General features: G+C 43.3%; 4 protein-coding genes across 4 annotated transcripts; 2 read left to right on the plus strand and 2 right to left on the minus strand.

Annotated features, from left to right (window-relative positions):
- Nucleotides 1-10,337: 10,337 nt before the first annotated feature.
- On the plus strand, nt 10,338-11,198 carry RHO25_000345 (uncharacterized protein; the record flags this gene model as incomplete). The annotated part of the gene is made up of 1 exon (XM_023592964.2): nt 10,338-11,198. The coding sequence occupies one exon, from the start codon at nt 10,338-10,340 to the stop codon at nt 11,196-11,198; it is 861 nt and encodes a 286-aa protein (XP_023460089.1).
- A 128-nt stretch (nt 11,199-11,326) lies between these two features.
- On the minus strand, nt 11,327-13,839 carry RHO25_000346 (uncharacterized protein; the record flags this gene model as incomplete). Its single annotated transcript, XM_065602007.1, has 4 exons — nt 11,327-12,010; nt 12,109-13,041; nt 13,096-13,237; nt 13,370-13,839. The coding sequence occupies 4 exons, from the start codon at nt 13,837-13,839 to the stop codon at nt 11,327-11,329; spliced, it is 2,229 nt and encodes a 742-aa protein (XP_065458079.1).
- Nucleotides 13,840-14,880: 1,041 nt separating this feature from the next.
- Nucleotides 14,881-16,451, minus strand: SSN3 (cyclin-dependent protein kinase; the record flags this gene model as incomplete). The annotated part of the gene is made up of 2 exons (XM_023592966.2): nt 14,881-16,151; nt 16,343-16,451. 2 exons carry the CDS (start codon nt 16,449-16,451, stop codon nt 14,881-14,883), a joined length of 1,380 nt encoding a protein of 459 aa, XP_023460087.2.
- Nucleotides 16,452-17,048: 597 nt separating this feature from the next.
- Nucleotides 17,049-18,572, plus strand: RHO25_000348 (uncharacterized protein; the record flags this gene model as incomplete). The annotated part of the gene is made up of 1 exon (XM_065602008.1): nt 17,049-18,572. The coding sequence occupies one exon, from the start codon at nt 17,049-17,051 to the stop codon at nt 18,570-18,572; it is 1,524 nt and encodes a 507-aa protein (XP_065458080.1).
- Between the last annotated feature and the right edge of the window lie 357 nt (nt 18,573-18,929).

Consider the following 18,929-nt stretch of genomic DNA (forward strand, 5'->3'; position numbering starts at 1 on the left):
GTTATCTTAGTATAGTATCTAGTATATTCGTACTACTTCTTACGTACGTAAATATTAAGTCGAGCCTTAGTTCGTAGCTAGTTACTATATAGTAACCCTCTATAGTAATAAGCTTATTAACGGTACGTACTACCGGCGCTCGCGCTATAAGGCGCTAGTATACTATAAATTCGTCGTATACTCTTCGCGTATTTTCTCTATTAACTATCTATATTTAGCAAGCTCTTCGTATCCGACTCGCACTATATACTTAACTATCTAGTACTTCCCTCGTATACGACCTATAAGTAATATACCTCCTAGGAGAGCTACTACTACTCCTACTACTCCGGCTACTAACTATCTACCTCGTATAGTAGAAGATCTACCGAAGGTAGAGGACGACGACTACTAGTACTACCTCCTATACCTCGTAGACTATAAGTCGCGCGGTTCGTATACGTATCGTATACTTCGAGTCTACTAACTCCTTATACCTAGCCGTCGAGCTATACTATAATAGCGATATAAAGCTCGGCTAGTAGCTAAACTACGTTTGCTATAGTAAGTCTAACTATAAGTATATCTACGTTACTAATCTAGACCTTATAAAGTAGGCGTAGTATACGCGCTACTACTACCGCCTACTACGTATAAGCAGGCGCGCCGTACGCCTCTAGTAGCTCCGCCGCTACCTCGATAACGTAGGCGAGGCTATCGCTACTACTCTTAAGCGCCTATAGAGCAACTCGGGCAAGTCCGCCGGTATCTTCTCTACGCCGAAGAAGGCTAGCGAGGCGCTAGCTACTAGTATACCCTCTACTAACGAGCTCGTAGCGACGAGTATAGGCCTCGCTATCTAGCGCGGTATATTCGAGCTAGAGTACGAGGTATATCTTATATTCTACTAGTCGCTTGCTTATCCTATATAGTAGTAATTCGTATAATAGAAGCTCCGCCTACTTAGCGCCTCTAGCGAGGCCTTAGACCTCGCCGTCGCCTCTACCTACCTCGGCTAGTCTACTTAGAATAAGGGAGAGCTCTCTAAGCTCGAGGCAGATAATAAGAAGAAGAGTAAGGAGAAGGATAATAAGGCTATAGACGTAGGCGTAGCCGGCGAGTAGCCTATAGGCCTCGCGCTTTTCTTCTACTAGGCTCTTATAGTACTCTTATATCTCGCCGGCTCTAGGCTATATACTTCTATTACGCGTAGTATATACTATACCTACGAGTACTATAAATAAATACTTTCTCTCCTCTCGTAATATCTTAGTTTTCTAAATTCTCGTATCTTAGTAGTTCTTATATCTTAGCGATACTTAGCGTTTAGAATTCTTAGAATTTTCCGCTATTCTACTAACTACTAGTATTACTATTTCTTCCGCGGTTTCGCTTTATATATAGGCTACTTAGTTTCGCGTTACGCCTCGAATATATTAAGTACCTCGTAATCTCCGATATATTCTACCGGCTCCTAGATATTATATTCCTCCGGCTATCTATACTATCGAACTAGGTACTTCCTTACGCCTTTCTCTATATAGCTTTCTAGTATCCTCTCGACTTCCTATTCGTCTTACTTATCTACGAGTAGTAGGCTAGTATCCTACGTATCGCCGCCTTACTAGAGTTCTAAGAGAGATATATAGAAGATATTATAAATCCGCGAGCTAGTTAGTAGAGCTAGGCGGTACGCCTACTTTCTAACTACGTTAATAACCTTAAATAGTCTAGCGAATTTGTCTACTAGCTTTTTCGATAGTACCTTTAACTAGAGGTTCTTTATAGATAATAGGACTAAGTCGCTAACCTTAAATTCTATCGGCTAGTACTTCTAATTAAAGTACTTAGCCTAAGATTCGCTTACTTATTACTAGCGCTTAGTTAGCTCTTTATAGTTCTACTTTAACCTTTCTATAGTATCCTTCGCTACTAGTACTTCTCTCCGAAGAAGCGCGTTCCGAGCTTCGCCTACGTCCCTTTTATATATTTCTATAGAAAGGTCTAGGTTAAACCTATATACTACTCGAAATAGCAATATCTTAAGCGTAGTATTCGCGCTATTATTATATACGAATTCCGCTAACGATAGAATAGACGCCTAGTCGTCCTATCGCTCGCTATAATAGATATATAGGTACTACTTAAGCGTCTAGTTTGCGCGCTCGGTTTAACTATTAGTCTACGAGTAGAATATAGTACTTAGCCTACGTTTTATATACGTCTCGTAGTAGAAGTCTAACTAGAACTAGCTAGTAAAGACTAAGTCTCTATCGCTTACGATACTAGCTAGTACGCTACGTAGTCGTATTATTTTATTAAGTAGGATATCTATAAGCTCTACGCTAGTATAGCGCTTTATTATTCGGACGAAAGTTACTATCTTCGAGTAACGATCTATAATTATAAGGATCGCGTTAAAGATATAGCTATTCTACTTACTAGGTAGAAGATCTATAATAAAGTCTATAGATAAATCCTTCTAAGAATAGTTAGATAGTAGGAGCGTAGCTATCTCGCTATAGAGGCGATAGCGCCTCGCTTTTGCTTTCTAGTAGCTACTATACTACTCGACGTACTACCTTACGTCGTTACTAACCTCCGGCTACTAGTACTTCCGCTTAACTAACTCTACCGTCTTATCTTTACTAAAATAGCTCGCTAGGATATCGTCGTAGTATATACGGATTACTTACGTCTATAATACTAGGTCGTTCGGTAGGTATAGAGCCTCTTTCTAGTATATATAGCTGTTCTTAATAGTATATTTCTCGCTTACTACGCCTTCGCGTTCGGCCTACTCGTATAGTACTTTTGCTTTCGGATCGAGCTATACTAATATAGCGGTATACCTAATAATTATATCCGAGATATTAGTATACGGCTACTCTTATATAGTAATAGCGCTAGCGACTCGTAAGGGCAGAGCAAAGCTAAACGGACGAACCGAATAGTTAGCCGCTACTATAATATACCTACTATCGGGCAGCGCTACTCTACCGCTCTTAGCTACCTCTATAACTACCTTTAGGGTATCTAACTAAGCCTAGTAAGTAGCTTTTATACGGGTAATAACTAGGCTGCTTGCAAGTATAGTACTCTATATCTAGAGTTTCTACTATAGTAATAGTAGGAGGTTACTTATCTCCTTCGCCTCTCGTACGTAGTCGCTATATCTAGATAGCGTATCGGCTAGGTTAAGCTTACTAGCTTAATAGCTAATAGTAAAATTAAAGAGAGCGAGGAATATTACCTATTTTACTTATCTACCTATTAACTACTTAACGTCTATAAATCCCCTAAAGTTAGCGTAATTAATAAGTACCTTAACCTTATATATAGCGCTTTCGAGATATAGTCGCTACGTCTTAAATGCCTTAACTACTATAAGTAGTTCCTTATCGTAAACCTCGTAGTTATATTTAGTATTAATTATCTTCTATAAGAAGAAGGCAATTAGATACTATTCTGCCTCGAATAGTTAGCTTAGGATACCGGCTACTACGAAGTCGGAAGCGTCGGTTTCGACTTATAGGCGTAGTATAGAGTTAAAGTATCTTAGTAGTAGTATAGTCTAAAATCGATTCTTTAGCTTATAGAACGCCTACTCCTTAGCTGCTTCCTACTTAATTAGCTCTAGCTTCTTTCTATCCTTTATACTCTTTAATAGCGCTATTAAAGGTACTACTACTCTCGAATATCCGAAGATAAATCGATAGTAGAAGTTCGCGAATCTAAGGAAGGATTAAACTTCTATTAGCGTAGTTAGAGTTAGCTATAAGGCGATTGCGGCTACCCTACTTAGATCTATCGTAACGCTACTAGTAGTTACTACGAATCTAAGGAAGTCGACCTTTTTCTAGAAGAACTTATACTTAGAACGCTATACGTAGAGTCTAAACTTATAGAGCCTCTTAAGTATAGTATATACGTCTTATATATATTCCTCGTATATCCTACTATAGATTAGGATATCGTCTAGATATACTATATAGCTTATATCGACTAGCTCTACTAGCGTATAGTTAATATATACTTAGAACGTCGCTAGTATATTCGTTAAGCCGAAGAGTATTACCTTATACTAGAAATAGCCGTAGCGCGTACGAAACGTAGTCTTCTAGTAGTTACTTAGCTTAATCCGAATATAGTAGTACGTATTAGCTAAGTCTAAGGACGTAAACTATACGGCTCCTATAAGCCTATCTAGTATCTTACTAATTAGAGGTAGTAGATACCGGTTCTTAATAGTAATCTCGTTTAGCCTATAGTAGTCGATATATAACTATAGCTTACTATTCTTCTTTAGTACGAATAGGATAGGCGTACTCGCCTCGCTATCGGAACGCTCGATCTAATCGTGCTCGAGTCCTATCTTTAGATACTCCTTAAGCTCGTCTAATTCTCGCTCCGACTAGTAATATAGTAGACGGAATAGTAGTATAGTTCTAGGCCGTAGGTTAATCGTATACTCTATACTATTAACTAGCTTACTTCTTATTTCCTCTATTAGATTAAGAATATCGTTAAAACGATAGAACTCCTTAGAGATAGGCTTAACCTTATCGCCTATCTTACTTAGACTTACTATAAATACTACTAGTATCTTCTAAAGATCCTTAAAGAACTTATAAGCTTCTCGGACTTCGAACTTACTAAAACAATCGTTACTATATAGCTATTTATCTATAGCGCTACTAGCTAGTATATACTAAGTACGTTACTATAGACGGCCTAAGATTACGTTAGGAGTTAGTATATTATATATATAGAAGACGCTACCTATAGATCGCTCCTTACTACTAGAGTCTACGATCCGTATACGTATATAGTACGTACTATAATAGTGCCCTAATTTACCTATAAAGGTAGTAACTAGCGGTAGAGCCGCATTCGGCCTTATTAGTAGGTTATACTATAGTATAAAGGCCCTTAATATTATATTAATATTCGTAGTATCGTCGAGAAGGAAAGCGGCCGGCTTGCTACCCGACTATATTTCGACTTCTCCTTCTACGCGCGTTACTAGTACGCTCTAAACCGGTAGAGAGTTATCGCTATCTAGTTTAGCGCCGGTAACTCGCGCGTTATCTCCGATGCCTTAGCTTTTTTCGCTCTCCGCTTCTTTACTATAGTTACTCTATAAATAGCCGGCTTATTACTATCTTTCTTAGAGTTCGAGTAGTTAGAACTAATATAGCTAACCTCGTTATATACGAAGTACGTAGGTTGCTAACTCTTACCCTTGCCTTTACCTCTACGTTTACTCTTTAGCTTACTGCTATAGGTATCGCGTTAGCCGCTAGTCGAACCGGAGGCTCCTTTATAAGGAGCGTCGCTATTAGTACGCTTACGCTTAGCCTACTTATTCTCGGTATTACTACGATATAGCTTACGAGGTATAGCCTTCTTAGCTTACTCGAGGCGCCTTACTAGAGCGATAAGGTCGGCACGCCTATTAGAGATAATATAGTTCTTAATAATATCCTTACGTAGCGATAGCTTTAGTTTTATAAGGAGCTAGCGTACTAGCTACGCCTTAGTATAGTTACCTAACTAAGACTCTAGGTTACTAAGGTCTATTACGAACTATCGTATGCTCTAGCTCTTACTCTAGTATATATTCTCGTATTCTATAGTTACGAGAAGTATACGGTTCGCTTAATCCTCGACGATATTATATAGGAATTAATAGAACCGAGACTAGGTATATCCTATAAGTAGAACGCCTAGGTATTTATTATACTATACCTCTTACGCTTCGCCTACGAGGTATATAATACTCGTAATTATCTTCTAGTAATCCGTCGGGAACCTCTTTAGTATAGCTATAAAGTTTACTTCGAGAGTATAGATAAATTCGTATATCTCCTTTATAGTTTTACTTTTAAAGAGCTTAGGCGTACGTAGCTTAATAGACTCGTATAAGCTATACTCGTCGCTTTCGGAACGTACGCCGCTCGTATAACTTATAGACGCGCTGCCTTACTAAAGTATTAGCTATCCGAGGCCTAGCGCTATTACGCTTAGCTATACTAGTAATTTAATTATCTATACTTCTTTTAGTAAGCGTTCGTTCTTAGCTTTAAGAGTACGGATCTCTAGCTATTCGCGTAACGTATTATTTTTAGCTTAGAGGCGCCTACGTATTATATACGCGTTACTAGCGTCGTTAGTATTATTTATATCCTCGTCCTATTCCTTTTTAGCTTATACTATTCTAGATTCTAATATCTCTTCGATATAGCCTAATAGCTATCTATCGTTCGGTACGTCGTCGTCGCGATTAGTCTACTAGGCAGATACGTTTTATATAAGTATAATAGGCCTTAATAGATCGCTACTCTCGATAAGGTAGAAGAATTATAATTATAAGAGTAGAATATAGTAATATATTAAGCGCTCTTAGACTCTCTATCTAGAGATATTAAGAATAATTCTTGCTTCCTTCGTTTATATACGTTCTATATACTTTTATCCTACGCTAAGTATAAGTAGTACTAGCTATTATACCTTAACGTCTAATAAGCTACGCCTCTTAAGCTATATACTCCTAGCTCTTATAACTACTATTATAGAGTACTTAAAGGCTTTAGAGTAGTATACTATTCTTAGATATATAGTAAAGAGTTTAGCTAGGATTAGGGAAAGTTATACTCTATACTCTTTAAGTAAGAAGTTTAGTATTTAGTTAGATTCTAGAGCCTTATTACTAGATAGTTTCCTAAGGACTCCTTCTACTTCCTTTAGTTAAACTTTAACTTCTATCTAGAATTAGAGTAGTAGTTAGGTATATTAGATATTACTTAAGTCTACCTCCCTTAGGTCTAGAAAGAAGTATCTTACTAGAATTATAGCCTTCCTTTTATTAGTATCTCTATTACGCTCTATATTAGCTAGGCTTAGGAAGTATAGTAGCTAGTACTCTTAGTTAGCTCCCTCTCTAGCTTATTTAGCTATTTTCTAGATTTTCTTAGAGTCCTCTATAACTTCTTTTATTAGTCTCTTCTAAGCTAGGTTTTGCTCTCTTCTTATAGCTTTACTTCTTATATATAATACCTTAAGGTATAGCTTATAGCTCTATTCTATTTTATAGTTCCTCTATTCTCTACTTCTTTTTCTTACTAGCTTTATAGTCTCCTTATATTCCTAAGTCTATACTATCTTTATATAGCTTAATAGTCTAGCTATTAGAACTATCTTCTCTATAATTCTCTAGATAGAGGATTATATTCTATAGGCTAGTATATCTAGATATTCCTTTATATTAAGTAGGAGTTAGTTAAGTTAGTTAGTATCTTAGGCTATAAGGTCCTAGATTCTATCCTAGTTAGTAGCTTTCTACTACTTTCTCTAGCTTCTTTCTCTTAGCTCTTAGAAGTTAATATAGAGAGTTATTCTAAGAGAGATATAGTTAGAGCTATATATCTCTTCTAGGAGAGCTTTATATTCTTAGATTAGGTTTTAGAGAGGAAAGCTAATAAAAACTAGGTCTAATATTTAGTAGCTAGCTATATATCTTTCCTATATAATTATCTCTAGCTCTAGAGCTAGCTATAGTTAGGCCTCTATAATTATTTTAATAAGCTTATCTACTATAGTATATTAAGTTTAAGTTATATTTCTCTTCTATTTTAGATAGTCGAAGTTAAAGTCTCCTACTACTATATAGCTTACCTTTATATCCTCTAGAGTTTATAATAGTACTTCTTAGAGTATAGAGATAGTCTCTTCTTATCTATAGCTTATTAGCTCTAAGAGATTATAGTAGTTATAGATAGAGATAGTTCCTATAAGTATCTAGACTTAGATAGTTACTAAGTTATCTATATTATAGAAGAGTAGTTTCTAGCTATTAGTTCTAACTTTGTCTAATATAAGTATTACTACTCTTAGGTTCTACTAGAGTAGGAGGACTATAGAGTATTCTTTCTTAGCCTTAGTTCTACTATTTATAGTATTAAGCTATAGTTCTTATAGTACTATTACTATAGCCTCTTCTATAGCTAGGCTATTTAGTAGTAGAGTTTAGATAGTATTTAACCTATTAATATTATATTAGTAGATTATTAGAGTTTAGCTACTTATAGAATTCGTAGGATTCTTAGAAAAGAAGCTTAATTAGGTTAATATCTATATCTTCCTAGAGGGTACTTATTACCTTTTAGATATCCTTATTCTTCTATATAGAAGAAAAGTAGAGCTTACTTACTTACCTCCTACTAGCTATTACTATTACTATTATACCTAGAGGCCTGCCTTTATATCTAATATCTCTCTATAGAGACTTAGCTAGTAGAGCTTTCCTTTTAAGAATTATAGGTTCTATAGCTCTATCTTTTTATATTAGGCCTAAGGCTGCCTCCTATTGCTTTTTAAACTACTCTAAGAATACTTTTACTTTAGCCTTTATAGTAGCTTTATAGCTATATTAGAAGGAGTATACCTTATAGTCTCTCTTATAGTTATAGTATTTAATTTTCTTCTTCTTATAGCTATCTATTCTATACTTCTCTATATAGTTTCTATATATTTCTTCTATAGCTTTATAGTAGGTAGTAATATACCTAAAGCTATTATACTTAAAGTATTATATAATCCTCTACTATAGATAGTATAGTTCTACTATATACTATATTAATCTAATAGTAATATCTCTCCTATATATTTCTCTTATAATCTATCTATCCTATACTACTATTACTACTAATAAGAAGTTAGTCTCTTCTTTTACTCTCTAGTTCTTAAGCTAAAAGGCCTTCCTAATTTTAAGCCTATCTAGGAACTAAGTAAAGTTATCTTAGTCGAGCTAGGCCTAGCTATTTATATCCTCTAGCTTCTAGAATATCCTAATACTATATATAATTACCTAGGTACTTAGTATCTCTACTTAGGCCTCTAGATATATAGCTTTAAGCTAAGATTAGTTCTTCTCTAGCCTACTTTTCTCTCCTTCTCTATAGAGAATAACTTTAAAGTCTCTACTTAGAAGCTTTTATATAGCCTTAAACTACTATACTTCTAGTTTCCTTCTAAGCTCTTTATAGCTTATTTTCTTTACTATCTCTCTTTCTTCTTAGTTTCTTATTCTTACTAAGATAGTTATAGATATCTAAAGCTAGAGCCTTAGTATTATATATTTAATTTAGGCTATCTAGGCTTATATTTTAGAGGTAGTAGTAGTAGGTATTAGATAGCTCTAGAGAGTTTTCTAGATAGCTTAAAGAGTCTAGGACTCTTCCTAGTAGAGAGTAAGATAGAGAAGGGCCTATTAGGTCTATTAGAGAAGAAGAAGAGTTAGAGAGAGAGAAAAAGTTATCTAGATATCGAGATAGCTCTAGATCTATTCTATAAGTATTTTTAAGTTCTTTTAGATTATTAGTTTTAGAGTATTAGTATTAGTAGTTATTTTCTAGCCTTACTAGCTAGAGAGAGGTAGTTACGAGTAGATTTAAGCTACCTAGGAGTTAGAGTTATAAATTCCTTCTTCTAGGCTCCTTTCTCTACTTATAGTATTATAGTATTAGTTAAAAGAGATTATTATATATTAGAAGGCCTCGAGGCCTTCTACTATCGTCGTCGTTATCTACTAGAGCGCGTTTATATTTTTCCTAGCTCGAATATAAAAGGCTTAATTAGTATATAACTAAGTAAGAATAAGCTACTAAAGTAAAAATAGAAGTATAATATATTAAAGAAAATAAAGTAGCTAATAGATAGCTCTAGTAATACTTTAATTAATTAATTAAAGCTCTAAAGCGATTAAAATAAGTAGAGTTAAAGGCACTACCTCTATAGCCTATATTTATAGAGCCTATAAAGCTAGTAGCGAGTATATAAGCTAATCTAGCTAAACTATTAAGAATACGATAACTAAGTAGGAAGGTAGCACTAAACCTTTAGTTTAGCAAGCTTAATATATAGCGATTACAATGCAGTTTGAATTATAACAATCCATGTAGTAATAGTTGAGAAACACTACCTCAAAAACATGCTGGAATTGTAGGTTTACGAGGTTCTGTGGGTTACGTGGGGCACACTTCTACGCTGCTTCTCTGCGCTGATCTCGATTGATCGCGTTTAGCACAGCATTTCTCGTACTTACGTACGCGCTGGAGATCGCCCTTCTACCATGGATGACACCATCTGACAGTAGATTGCTGTGAGGACTTATGTTTAATGGATGACGCAGGTACACCTCGGCGTCGGGGAAGCTCCAGAGCTCCATTGGCTTGGTTCTCGATGATGCTCACCTGTATACACTCCGCGCATACCGTGTTCGACACAACACATAGTAGGAAGCACTCAACACTCGTTATCGCTCATTAGCCTCTTACAATAACAGCACAGCAACCACAATGCAAGACGTCGACTTCCTCATCCTCGGTGCAGGCTGGACAGCAACCTTCCTCATCCCGCTCCTCTCACACCACAAAATCACTTTGGCCGCGACGACACGAGACGGCCGCGACGTCGCCAACCATGATACCATAAAATGGACCTTCCACCCCGACGAAGAACAGTCCACCTCTGAAAAGTCTCAATTCTCGTCTCTGCCCACCGCCAAAACAGTCCTCATAACCTTTCCACTCACCTCCCCCTCCCAAACCCAACTCGTCGTGAACGGCTACACCAAATCACACAACCTCTCTTCAACACCTCAAATCATCCAATTAGGCAGTACAGGAATCTGGCAAATCCCCCAATCTTCAACCTGGGTCTCCCGTTCATCTCCCTACGACAAATCCAACAAACGCGCCACAGCCGAAGACGCCCTCCTCTCCCTCTCCGGCTCAGTCCTCAACCTCGCAGGCCTCCACGGTGGACCCCGCGATGCCCGAAATTGGGTCTCCCGCGTCGCGAAAACAAAAGACGAAGTCAAGAATAAGAAATCTGTACACTTGATTCACGGAGTAGATGTCGCGAGGGCGATTCTGGCCGTGTCAAAGAATTGGAATAAAGCGAGAGGACAGAGATGGATGTTGACGGATGGAGTGGTGTATGATTGGTGGGAGTTGTTCGCTGGATGGGCAGAAGGTGCTGAGCCGGATGAGGATGTGAATAGGACGCCGAGCGAGCAGGCACAATGGGTGTACGAGTTGATGTGGGAGGAGGATGTGAAGGCTTTGCCGAGGAGTATGGACACACTGGGGAGGTGTTATGATTCGAGGGAGTTTTGGCATACCTTTGGATTGGCGCCTTTGAAGGCGAGAATATGAGAGGCTGTGATGATTGATGATTTTGATGATGGATATTGCGATATCAATACAAAAGCTGACGGTATGCCTCGTTCTTCGAATCGAGAATAAGGCTGCTACAGCAACATCCTTCCAGCATGCCAGAAACATCATCCCTTGAAATTCGTATTCAACCTCCAAAACGTATTCTCCCATCCAGGCACCCAAACTAGCGACCTAATGCGATCATTCCACGTTCCCGGCGACTTCTCAGTTTCCCCAATCTGCGTCCCATTGCCGATAAGCCGTCCATTTTCCGGGCCCACAGAGTAAGGATTATACACAAGCGCATCCTGCACCGAAAGATTCTTATCAGACATGGCTCGAAAAGCCCACACATTCCGCCTCGTTTTCGGCGATGTCAGGTTGTATTCTTCTAGCGGTCGAGTAAAAGGTAGACAGATGCAACCTCTCTCTTGCACAGTATCGTCGTGCGTGAGAATAAGACGCCAGTCATTATCCTTTTGAGAAGGAGCACCGAGCCAGAGGAACGCTGAGATGCTATCGCCGTGGTCTTTGTGTTGTTCTTGGTTATGCTCTAACCAGCCATGATCGTTCAGGTCGATTTTGTAGCATCTGGGCCACATGGGATCGCGACCTTGAGTGCCGTATTTAGAATACGTTTGTCCGTTCTTGCTGTTGAAGCCGAGAATGATATCTTTTGCAGTTTCTAGCAAGGATCTCCACATTTCGAAGTTTGGCACGCCATTGGGGACTGTTCGCATGAAATCTAGTGGAAGAATTTGAGTGGTGTGTTCGAGAATTGTGACGAGGCCTCGGAGGTGCTCTGTTGTCTGTAGACAATAACGAGAAAGATTAGTGCTGCGATTCTCTCATTTCACGACTGACATGGTATCATGTGTTCGCTCTGAGGAATGAAGAGTGAACATACCTGCTGCGCTGTCCCCATTCTTGCATTGCAGTAGGGATCGAGCGACCAGAAAATATCATTGCCCTTCATTTCGGCATGTCGCCAGGCCATAAAGATCTGCGGGATAGGAATCTGCGGCATCTCCAGCGTGATGGAAGGTGTTGGCAAATAGAGCTTGATCAGTTGCGTGCTACCTGGGACCTGGAAATCCACTTGAATCTTCACGGTTATCGTGACACTGTCCTCGGTCTTTCCATCGCGCATAGCAGTTATCGAAGGGATGGGGATTAGAGACATTGCGAAATCCGCCGTGGTCTTGAGTTGCTTGAAACGATCCTTACAAGGCTGACCACTTTTGTCATTGGCATCGAATAGGAGCTTGTCTGTTCTCGCCATGATCTTGCCAATGAGGTTTCCGACTGGAACAGTTCCAGCTAAGCCACCCATGCGACCTGCAACAGTCTCGAAAGAGGGCAAAGCTTCGTAGGCGTTGGGTATCATGGTCTTAGTCGTAGTACATCCATTGATGGATGCTGCCAAAGGGATCGAAAGAGCACTATTCAGGACTTCCGCAACGTCCAAGCCCACAGCAGTGACCTTTGGGTCGACATGCGCGAATTCGTCAGGAAGTACTGATTGCAGAGACCGGAAGAGCCCCTTAGAGTAGTTGGCCACATCGAGTCCCGCTTGAATTTGCACTCTCGGGGTCTGCTCAACGACGCTCTGTACGATTCGTGGAACACTTGAAATAGCTTCTTTCGGCCTGAGTAGGATATCCACAGGACTGCCTGGCTTCGGGGCAAAGTCACTAGCTGCGATGTCGAACATATTTCGCAAGAACAGGGTTGGATTCACTGTCGAAGGTGTCACACCCTCGAAAAGCTTGGTGCCAGTATCCGTCAGTGTAGTCTTGTCCCAGGAAGGCTGCTCATTCGGCTTCTTGTCCTCAGCTTTCTTTTCTTCGGGTTAGAAGACCGTCGACCAAGGTGGCACCACAAATTTCAGCACGGTTTTCCGTATCTTTGGTGCCGCGCCCTTCTCGATCTCGATCCCGGGCCACCAGACCGATACAATGAGGTCAACTTGAAAGAGTCTATTCCCTCCCGTCGGGACATTATTGGTCGTTGCTGGATTTGGCCAAGGTACGAACCTATACACATTTAGCAAGATGGACTAGATTTCTCGAGATAGGCACAAATCGATACCCCTACGATTGTCCAGTCCTAGTTTCACACGTCAGTTCAATTTCGCACAATCGTATACGGTGTCGATTGCCGCTCACAGACTGCCTTCGACGATCTGATACGCTGCCCCAACATCATCAATGGAAGCCCCAGGTCTCGCCAATTGGCAGCCCTGAATAACGCCAGAAGAATTTGTCTCTCCCATCATAACCTCCCAGCGAACAGAAAGGCGTGCACCCGCAGGAATCTGAACTTCCGACATCTCATCACGGACCCGAATCGGAAGTACTGTCCCTGGAGAAGGCAATAGAGCAAGAAATGAGATTGAAGCTCCAAAAGGCAACGCCTTGTACCTGTCACTTGCCGCGGGCTCGATGAAGTCCGTGGCGTCCTGTGGCACGAGGCTGTTCCATGCTGCCACATAGTATTTGAGTTCTTTTGGTTTTATAATGTCAATTTTAGGCAGTAGGTCCTTTTCTACCGTCCTAACCACAGGCTGCAATGGCGTGACGCTCAAACCAGTGTCTGGCGCAAGTCCTGGCAGGCCGAGACCGTTAAGGCTGCTCATGGTGAAGGTTGAAGTAGATTGGAAAAGACTATAAGCCTAAAGCGTCGAGGGTCAGGCGAAGCAATCCGCTCTATGTATGTCAGCCCATGACACTAAAGATGGGTAGATCGTCCACCTTGCGGAACTGCCCATCACTTGGTGCGCGCTTAGTCGCAACTTACTGCAAGCTCGCTCCGCGTATGCTGTGTACTCGGCTTGTACATATAGTCTCTCAGGTAGCCACAATCCCCTCGCAAGCTACGTGGACTCGTCCAGGCATGAGTTCACCTAGTCTCAGCTAGCCACTGCACCTCAAGGTCAGCAAGGTTTCTTGGCCAGCAACTTGGCAAAAGACCGCCCGAAGAGAGAATGCGCAGAATGGCTGTACGCCCGCTCACATTCCGAAATTGTGGCTTGGCTATGCACTTGTGGCAAGCTGAATGCAATGCATAAGTAGCGCACGACGTTGTTGAGTTTGTGCCAGTAGAGCTGTGGCGCCACCTATTGGTTGTTTCTGCTAGTCTTGCATGTACACCTAGCACAGCCACTGCTGCGAGAGGTAGGGTGAGCAGCCAAAGGTGACATTTAGCTTCGAAAGTGTCGAGTCTGGGCGTGATGCTCATGGAGAACGCCGTGCGGCCGAAGATGATTCCGTGCCACCACGGCTCGCTGGCTCCCCCACGAGGCTGACGAAAGGAGCTCCCAAGGAATAGTGCGGATGTGATTGAGCAATTTTGCATTTCATTCTTGCCAACATGCTGCAGACCGGCAGGGCCGAAATATGCGTATATTGCAGTATTTGTCGGTCCTGAATTCACAGTTCAGTCAGAACGCCGATAAACGACACTCTTGTTTACAGTCCAGTCCGGTGTTGAAGGTTGGTTGTTCGCAGCTGGTCGACTATGAGCAGCAGCTCGTGTAGACTGAATCCCCATCGAAAAGTACTGTAAGAAGCTCGTCTGAGTTTGGGCCTGGCAGCTCTTCCAAATCAATGTCCAGTGTGTGCACTTTTTTCAGGTTCTGTACATTCTCATATCTTGGTTCCCACAACCTAGACCGATCTCACCCATCCCTCAACTTCTTCTGCGCAGGGCCTAATCGATCATCTTGCAGACCAGTCCTCTTCGTACCCGGCAAACTACTCGTCCCGATTTCATGTGCCTCTGTGCTCACTTTCCTTGCAGGATACTTCGCTTCTAGTCCCTCAAAGCAGTTCGAAGAGGGCAGCTTCGACCCTCCAGTGAAGTAAGGATGCTTGAGAGCTTGCTCTGCCGTCATTCGCTTCAGTGGGTCGTATTCGAGTAGCTTCTTCAACAGGTCCAGTGCTGAATCATCTGGAGGTGGCGCGCCTGAGGTGCTCCCGTAGTGGTTGTTCTGTAAAGTATTGCGGTACCACTTCTCGAGTGTCAGAGGTCGGTTTACACCTGGGTTATGCATGCTGACACTTGAAAGGTTGGGATACTCTGGCATGGAAGCCAGCAAGGGCCATTCGGTTTTCTTAGGGAGTCCTAATATCTCGCCGATCTTTCCCATTTGGTTACGTTGAAATGGTACTGCTTTCTTGGAGTCTTGCTTGGCTTCCTCTCCTTTAAAAATTGGTCTCAGGCTGAGAAGCTCGGCGAAAATGCACCCTACGGCCCAGAGATCGATCGCTGGAGTGTAATGTCTGCTGCCTAACAGAAGCTCAGGTGCGCGATACCATATTGTCACAACCACCTTATCGCCAGAGAATAGTGCATGTAGCGGCTTCCAGAATAGACGCGCCAGCCCCAAGTCTCCAATCTTTATGGCTCCTGAGGATGTGACCATGATGTTCGCTGGCTTCAGATCGCGATGAATCACCCAATTTTGATGCAGGTAGAGCAGACCTGAGAAGATCTGGTACATACAGGATCGAAGTGTCGATGCCGGGATTGGAGTTCGAGGGAGGAGGCTGTGGTGGTGGATAATCTGTAGTAGATCGTGCTCTGCGTACTCGAAAACCATGAAGATGCACTTCGCCTCCAGAATGATCTCGACCAGATGGATCAATGCCGGATGGCTCAGCTCGGTACATAGTGCCATTTCACGTATAGCTGATTGAGAGATGCCGGTATACTGTAGTTCGCCTTCTTTATCAGGCTTGAACTTTTTGATGGCGAACGCTTCGATGGGCCTGCCATCGGGATGTTTCGCAGGATTTGCTTGTTGGACGCCTCGCTTGTTGACAGCCTTGTATACTCGTCCATATGTTCCACTGCTGATGAAGCCAACAATATCGTAATTATCATTAATGTGCCTTTGCGGGGCATATGGGGTAGCGTTCATCCTCACGAGTGGAGGAGTATCTGGATCTGCCCCTACGTCAGTCGATTGGCAATTTTGCTTGGAAGAGCCCATACGTAGCCAGACGCAGTGTCAACAGTCAAAAGTCATTTGATGGCAATTTGATGGTGATGCTGCGCTGTTGAATCAAAGTGTTGACGATGATATCGATGGGGTGGCGTTGATGTCAAACGGAAATGCCACCCGCGAGAGCACTTACCGTCAAAAGCAGCCTGCGCATTCCTTTTGAGGCTTTGCGTTTGTATCGGCCCTACGCTCGGAGGCGCGGAAGGCAATGGAGGAGGAGCCGCCGGTCCTGGAGGACCCATGCCGGCGGACGGCGGGTTTGAAGTCATTTTCTTCAGAGGTACCTGCAGCGGCTTCGTGTTGGGCTCTGGCGACCAGGCACCACCGCCGAGGCTACCCACCGCGAGGCCACGCAGCAGTGGAGCTGCAGATCATACAGAGATGATGCAGCCTGATGGCCTAACTTAGTGAAGTGAGCGGGCTCGCGGACCGCCAGGCGTCCTGCGCTGGTAGGGAGAGAGCTGTCGCTAGCCGCTGGTTGGCAGTCGCAACGCGGATGGGATTTGCAGGATGCGGCCAGCCCAGCTGCTGCTGCTGCTGCTGCGTGCAGGCGGATGGCAATGGCAATGGCCAGGGAGCTCTGCGGTCCTGTCAGCCGGAAGAGCAAACCATTTCTTCCCATGGCAGGACGGGCGATGGCAGGAAGGATCAGCGACGGCCAGGCATGGATGGATGTCGGGCGATGAAGAGACGCGCATCAGTTCCGAAGCGCGTCCAACTGCCGAGCCGCAGCAGCCAGCTCCAGTCTCACGTTGCTCGCATGTGCATGACCGAGCCGCAGCTTGCTGCTCGCAATGAACATCATTTCACCCACATCCCAGTGACACGCCCTGCCCACCATGGCACTCCTCGGCGAGCTGTCGCCATACTTCGTCTACCTGCTGCTCACAGCAGCCCTGGGTCCTCTCTTGTTCGGCTACCACCTCGCAGAGCTCAACGCACCGCAAGAAGTGATCACATGCGCCAAACAGCATAGCAGCGCTTCCACCTTCGATCGCCTCAAGAACGCCTTCAGTGCGAGCTCGTCGAGCACCTCGCTGCCACAATGTATTCCCATGAGCCCGGCCCAGTTCGGCCTCGTGTCATCCTTCTTCACTCTTGGAGGACTGATCGGTGCCCTCTCGGCAGGTCCTGTAACAGGCAAATATGGACGGCTCAAGACCATGATCTACTTGAGCGCATTCGCCGTCGTAGGACCTCTGTGTGAGGCAGCAGCCCCTAACATCGGCGTCATGGCATTTGGACGTCTGGTAGCAGGAGTTGGCGCCGGAGGAGCAACAGTCGTGGTTCCAATATACATCAGTGAGATTTCGCCACCAGATAAGAGAGGCTTCTTTGGTGCTTTCACACAAATCCTCACCAACTGTGGAATCCTCATTACCCAAGCACTGGGACTCTTTCTGAGCAGAGGGCAAGGATGGAGAATCATACTGGGCGTAGGAGGAGCTATTGCTCTTGCGCAAATGGTCGGGCTCGTCCTCGGAGGCCAAGAATCACCCAAGTACCTCGCAGACGCAGGCAAAACATCCCAAGCAAAGACCGTCCTGCGCAAACTCCGCGCACCTTCCGCAGACATTGAAGACGAAATCCTAGCCCTCGGCGACTCCTCCACCCATGAAGGACAACCAGAAGATATCGACTCCGAACAAGCCACCCTCCTCGCCAACGACTCATCCTCCCCAGCATCCAACAAACCTACCACCACCAAACAATCCCTCGGCTTCTTCACAGTCAGCACCCACCCCGACACCCGCCCCGCCGTAATTTCCGTCATCGCCATAATGGTCGCTCAACAATTCACCGGAATCAACAGCATAGTAATGTACGGCGTAGGGCTCCTTTCCTCCTTACTCAGCACCAACGCCGCCCTCCTAAATGTCTTCGTGGCCCTGGTCAACATAATCATCACAACATCCTGCGCACCCCTTGCAGATAAGTGGGGTCGAAAACGAAGTCTTCTCCTCTCGATAACCGGTATGGGAATCTCATCTATCCTGCTCGCGATTGGCATGATGAACAGCATTAAATTGCTATCTGCACTCAGCGTTATCTTATTCGTTGCGTCTTTCGGGCTCGGGCTAGGTCCCATACCTTTCATCCTGGCCTCCGAACTCGTGAGTTCCGAAGCCGTCGGCGCGGTACAAAGCTGGGCTTTGGCAGCCAATTGGATCGCGACATTTGTCGTTGCGCAGTTCTTCCCTCTGATCAACGAACGCATGGGAACAGGACAGGTGTATTTCATTTTTGCGGCTTTTGCGCTTGTGTTTGGCGGGTTCATCGCGTGGTATGTGCCTGAGACGCTAGGGAAGAAGGATGCGGATGAAGTTTGGGGGCGGAGGAAGGTTGGTGGGTTGGAAGATTGAATTGGAGCGTGTCTTTTGTGGTGGTTTGCGGGAAATGGCGTTCAAGGGCGCAAGCATTCATCCGGGGTTCACAGGACTGGTGTTGGGATTTGTACGAGATGCATTGAGTTTCCTGAGGAATTCCTCGCCAGGGCAGAGACTTCAATTGTAAGCAATGCCCGAGGGTCAGCAAATCAACAATCTTCGGTATACCAGGCATCACAGAGTCCGAATTGGTCGCACTGTGCGAGTCAAGCTGCGCGCAGTTCGCCGTGGTAGCGTTCAGTGCTGAAGATCTTTGAATATGAGCCAGTTGACCTACCAGCTTTCTATCACAATGAAGGAAGCGAAAAGCCGCAGAACGTTACGAGTTCATTA

This window comes from Cercospora beticola, chromosome 1 (genome assembly GCF_033473495.1).
Source record: "Cercospora beticola chromosome 1, complete sequence".
In the NCBI taxonomy this organism is placed as follows: Eukaryota; Fungi; Ascomycota; class Dothideomycetes; order Mycosphaerellales; family Mycosphaerellaceae; genus Cercospora; species Cercospora beticola.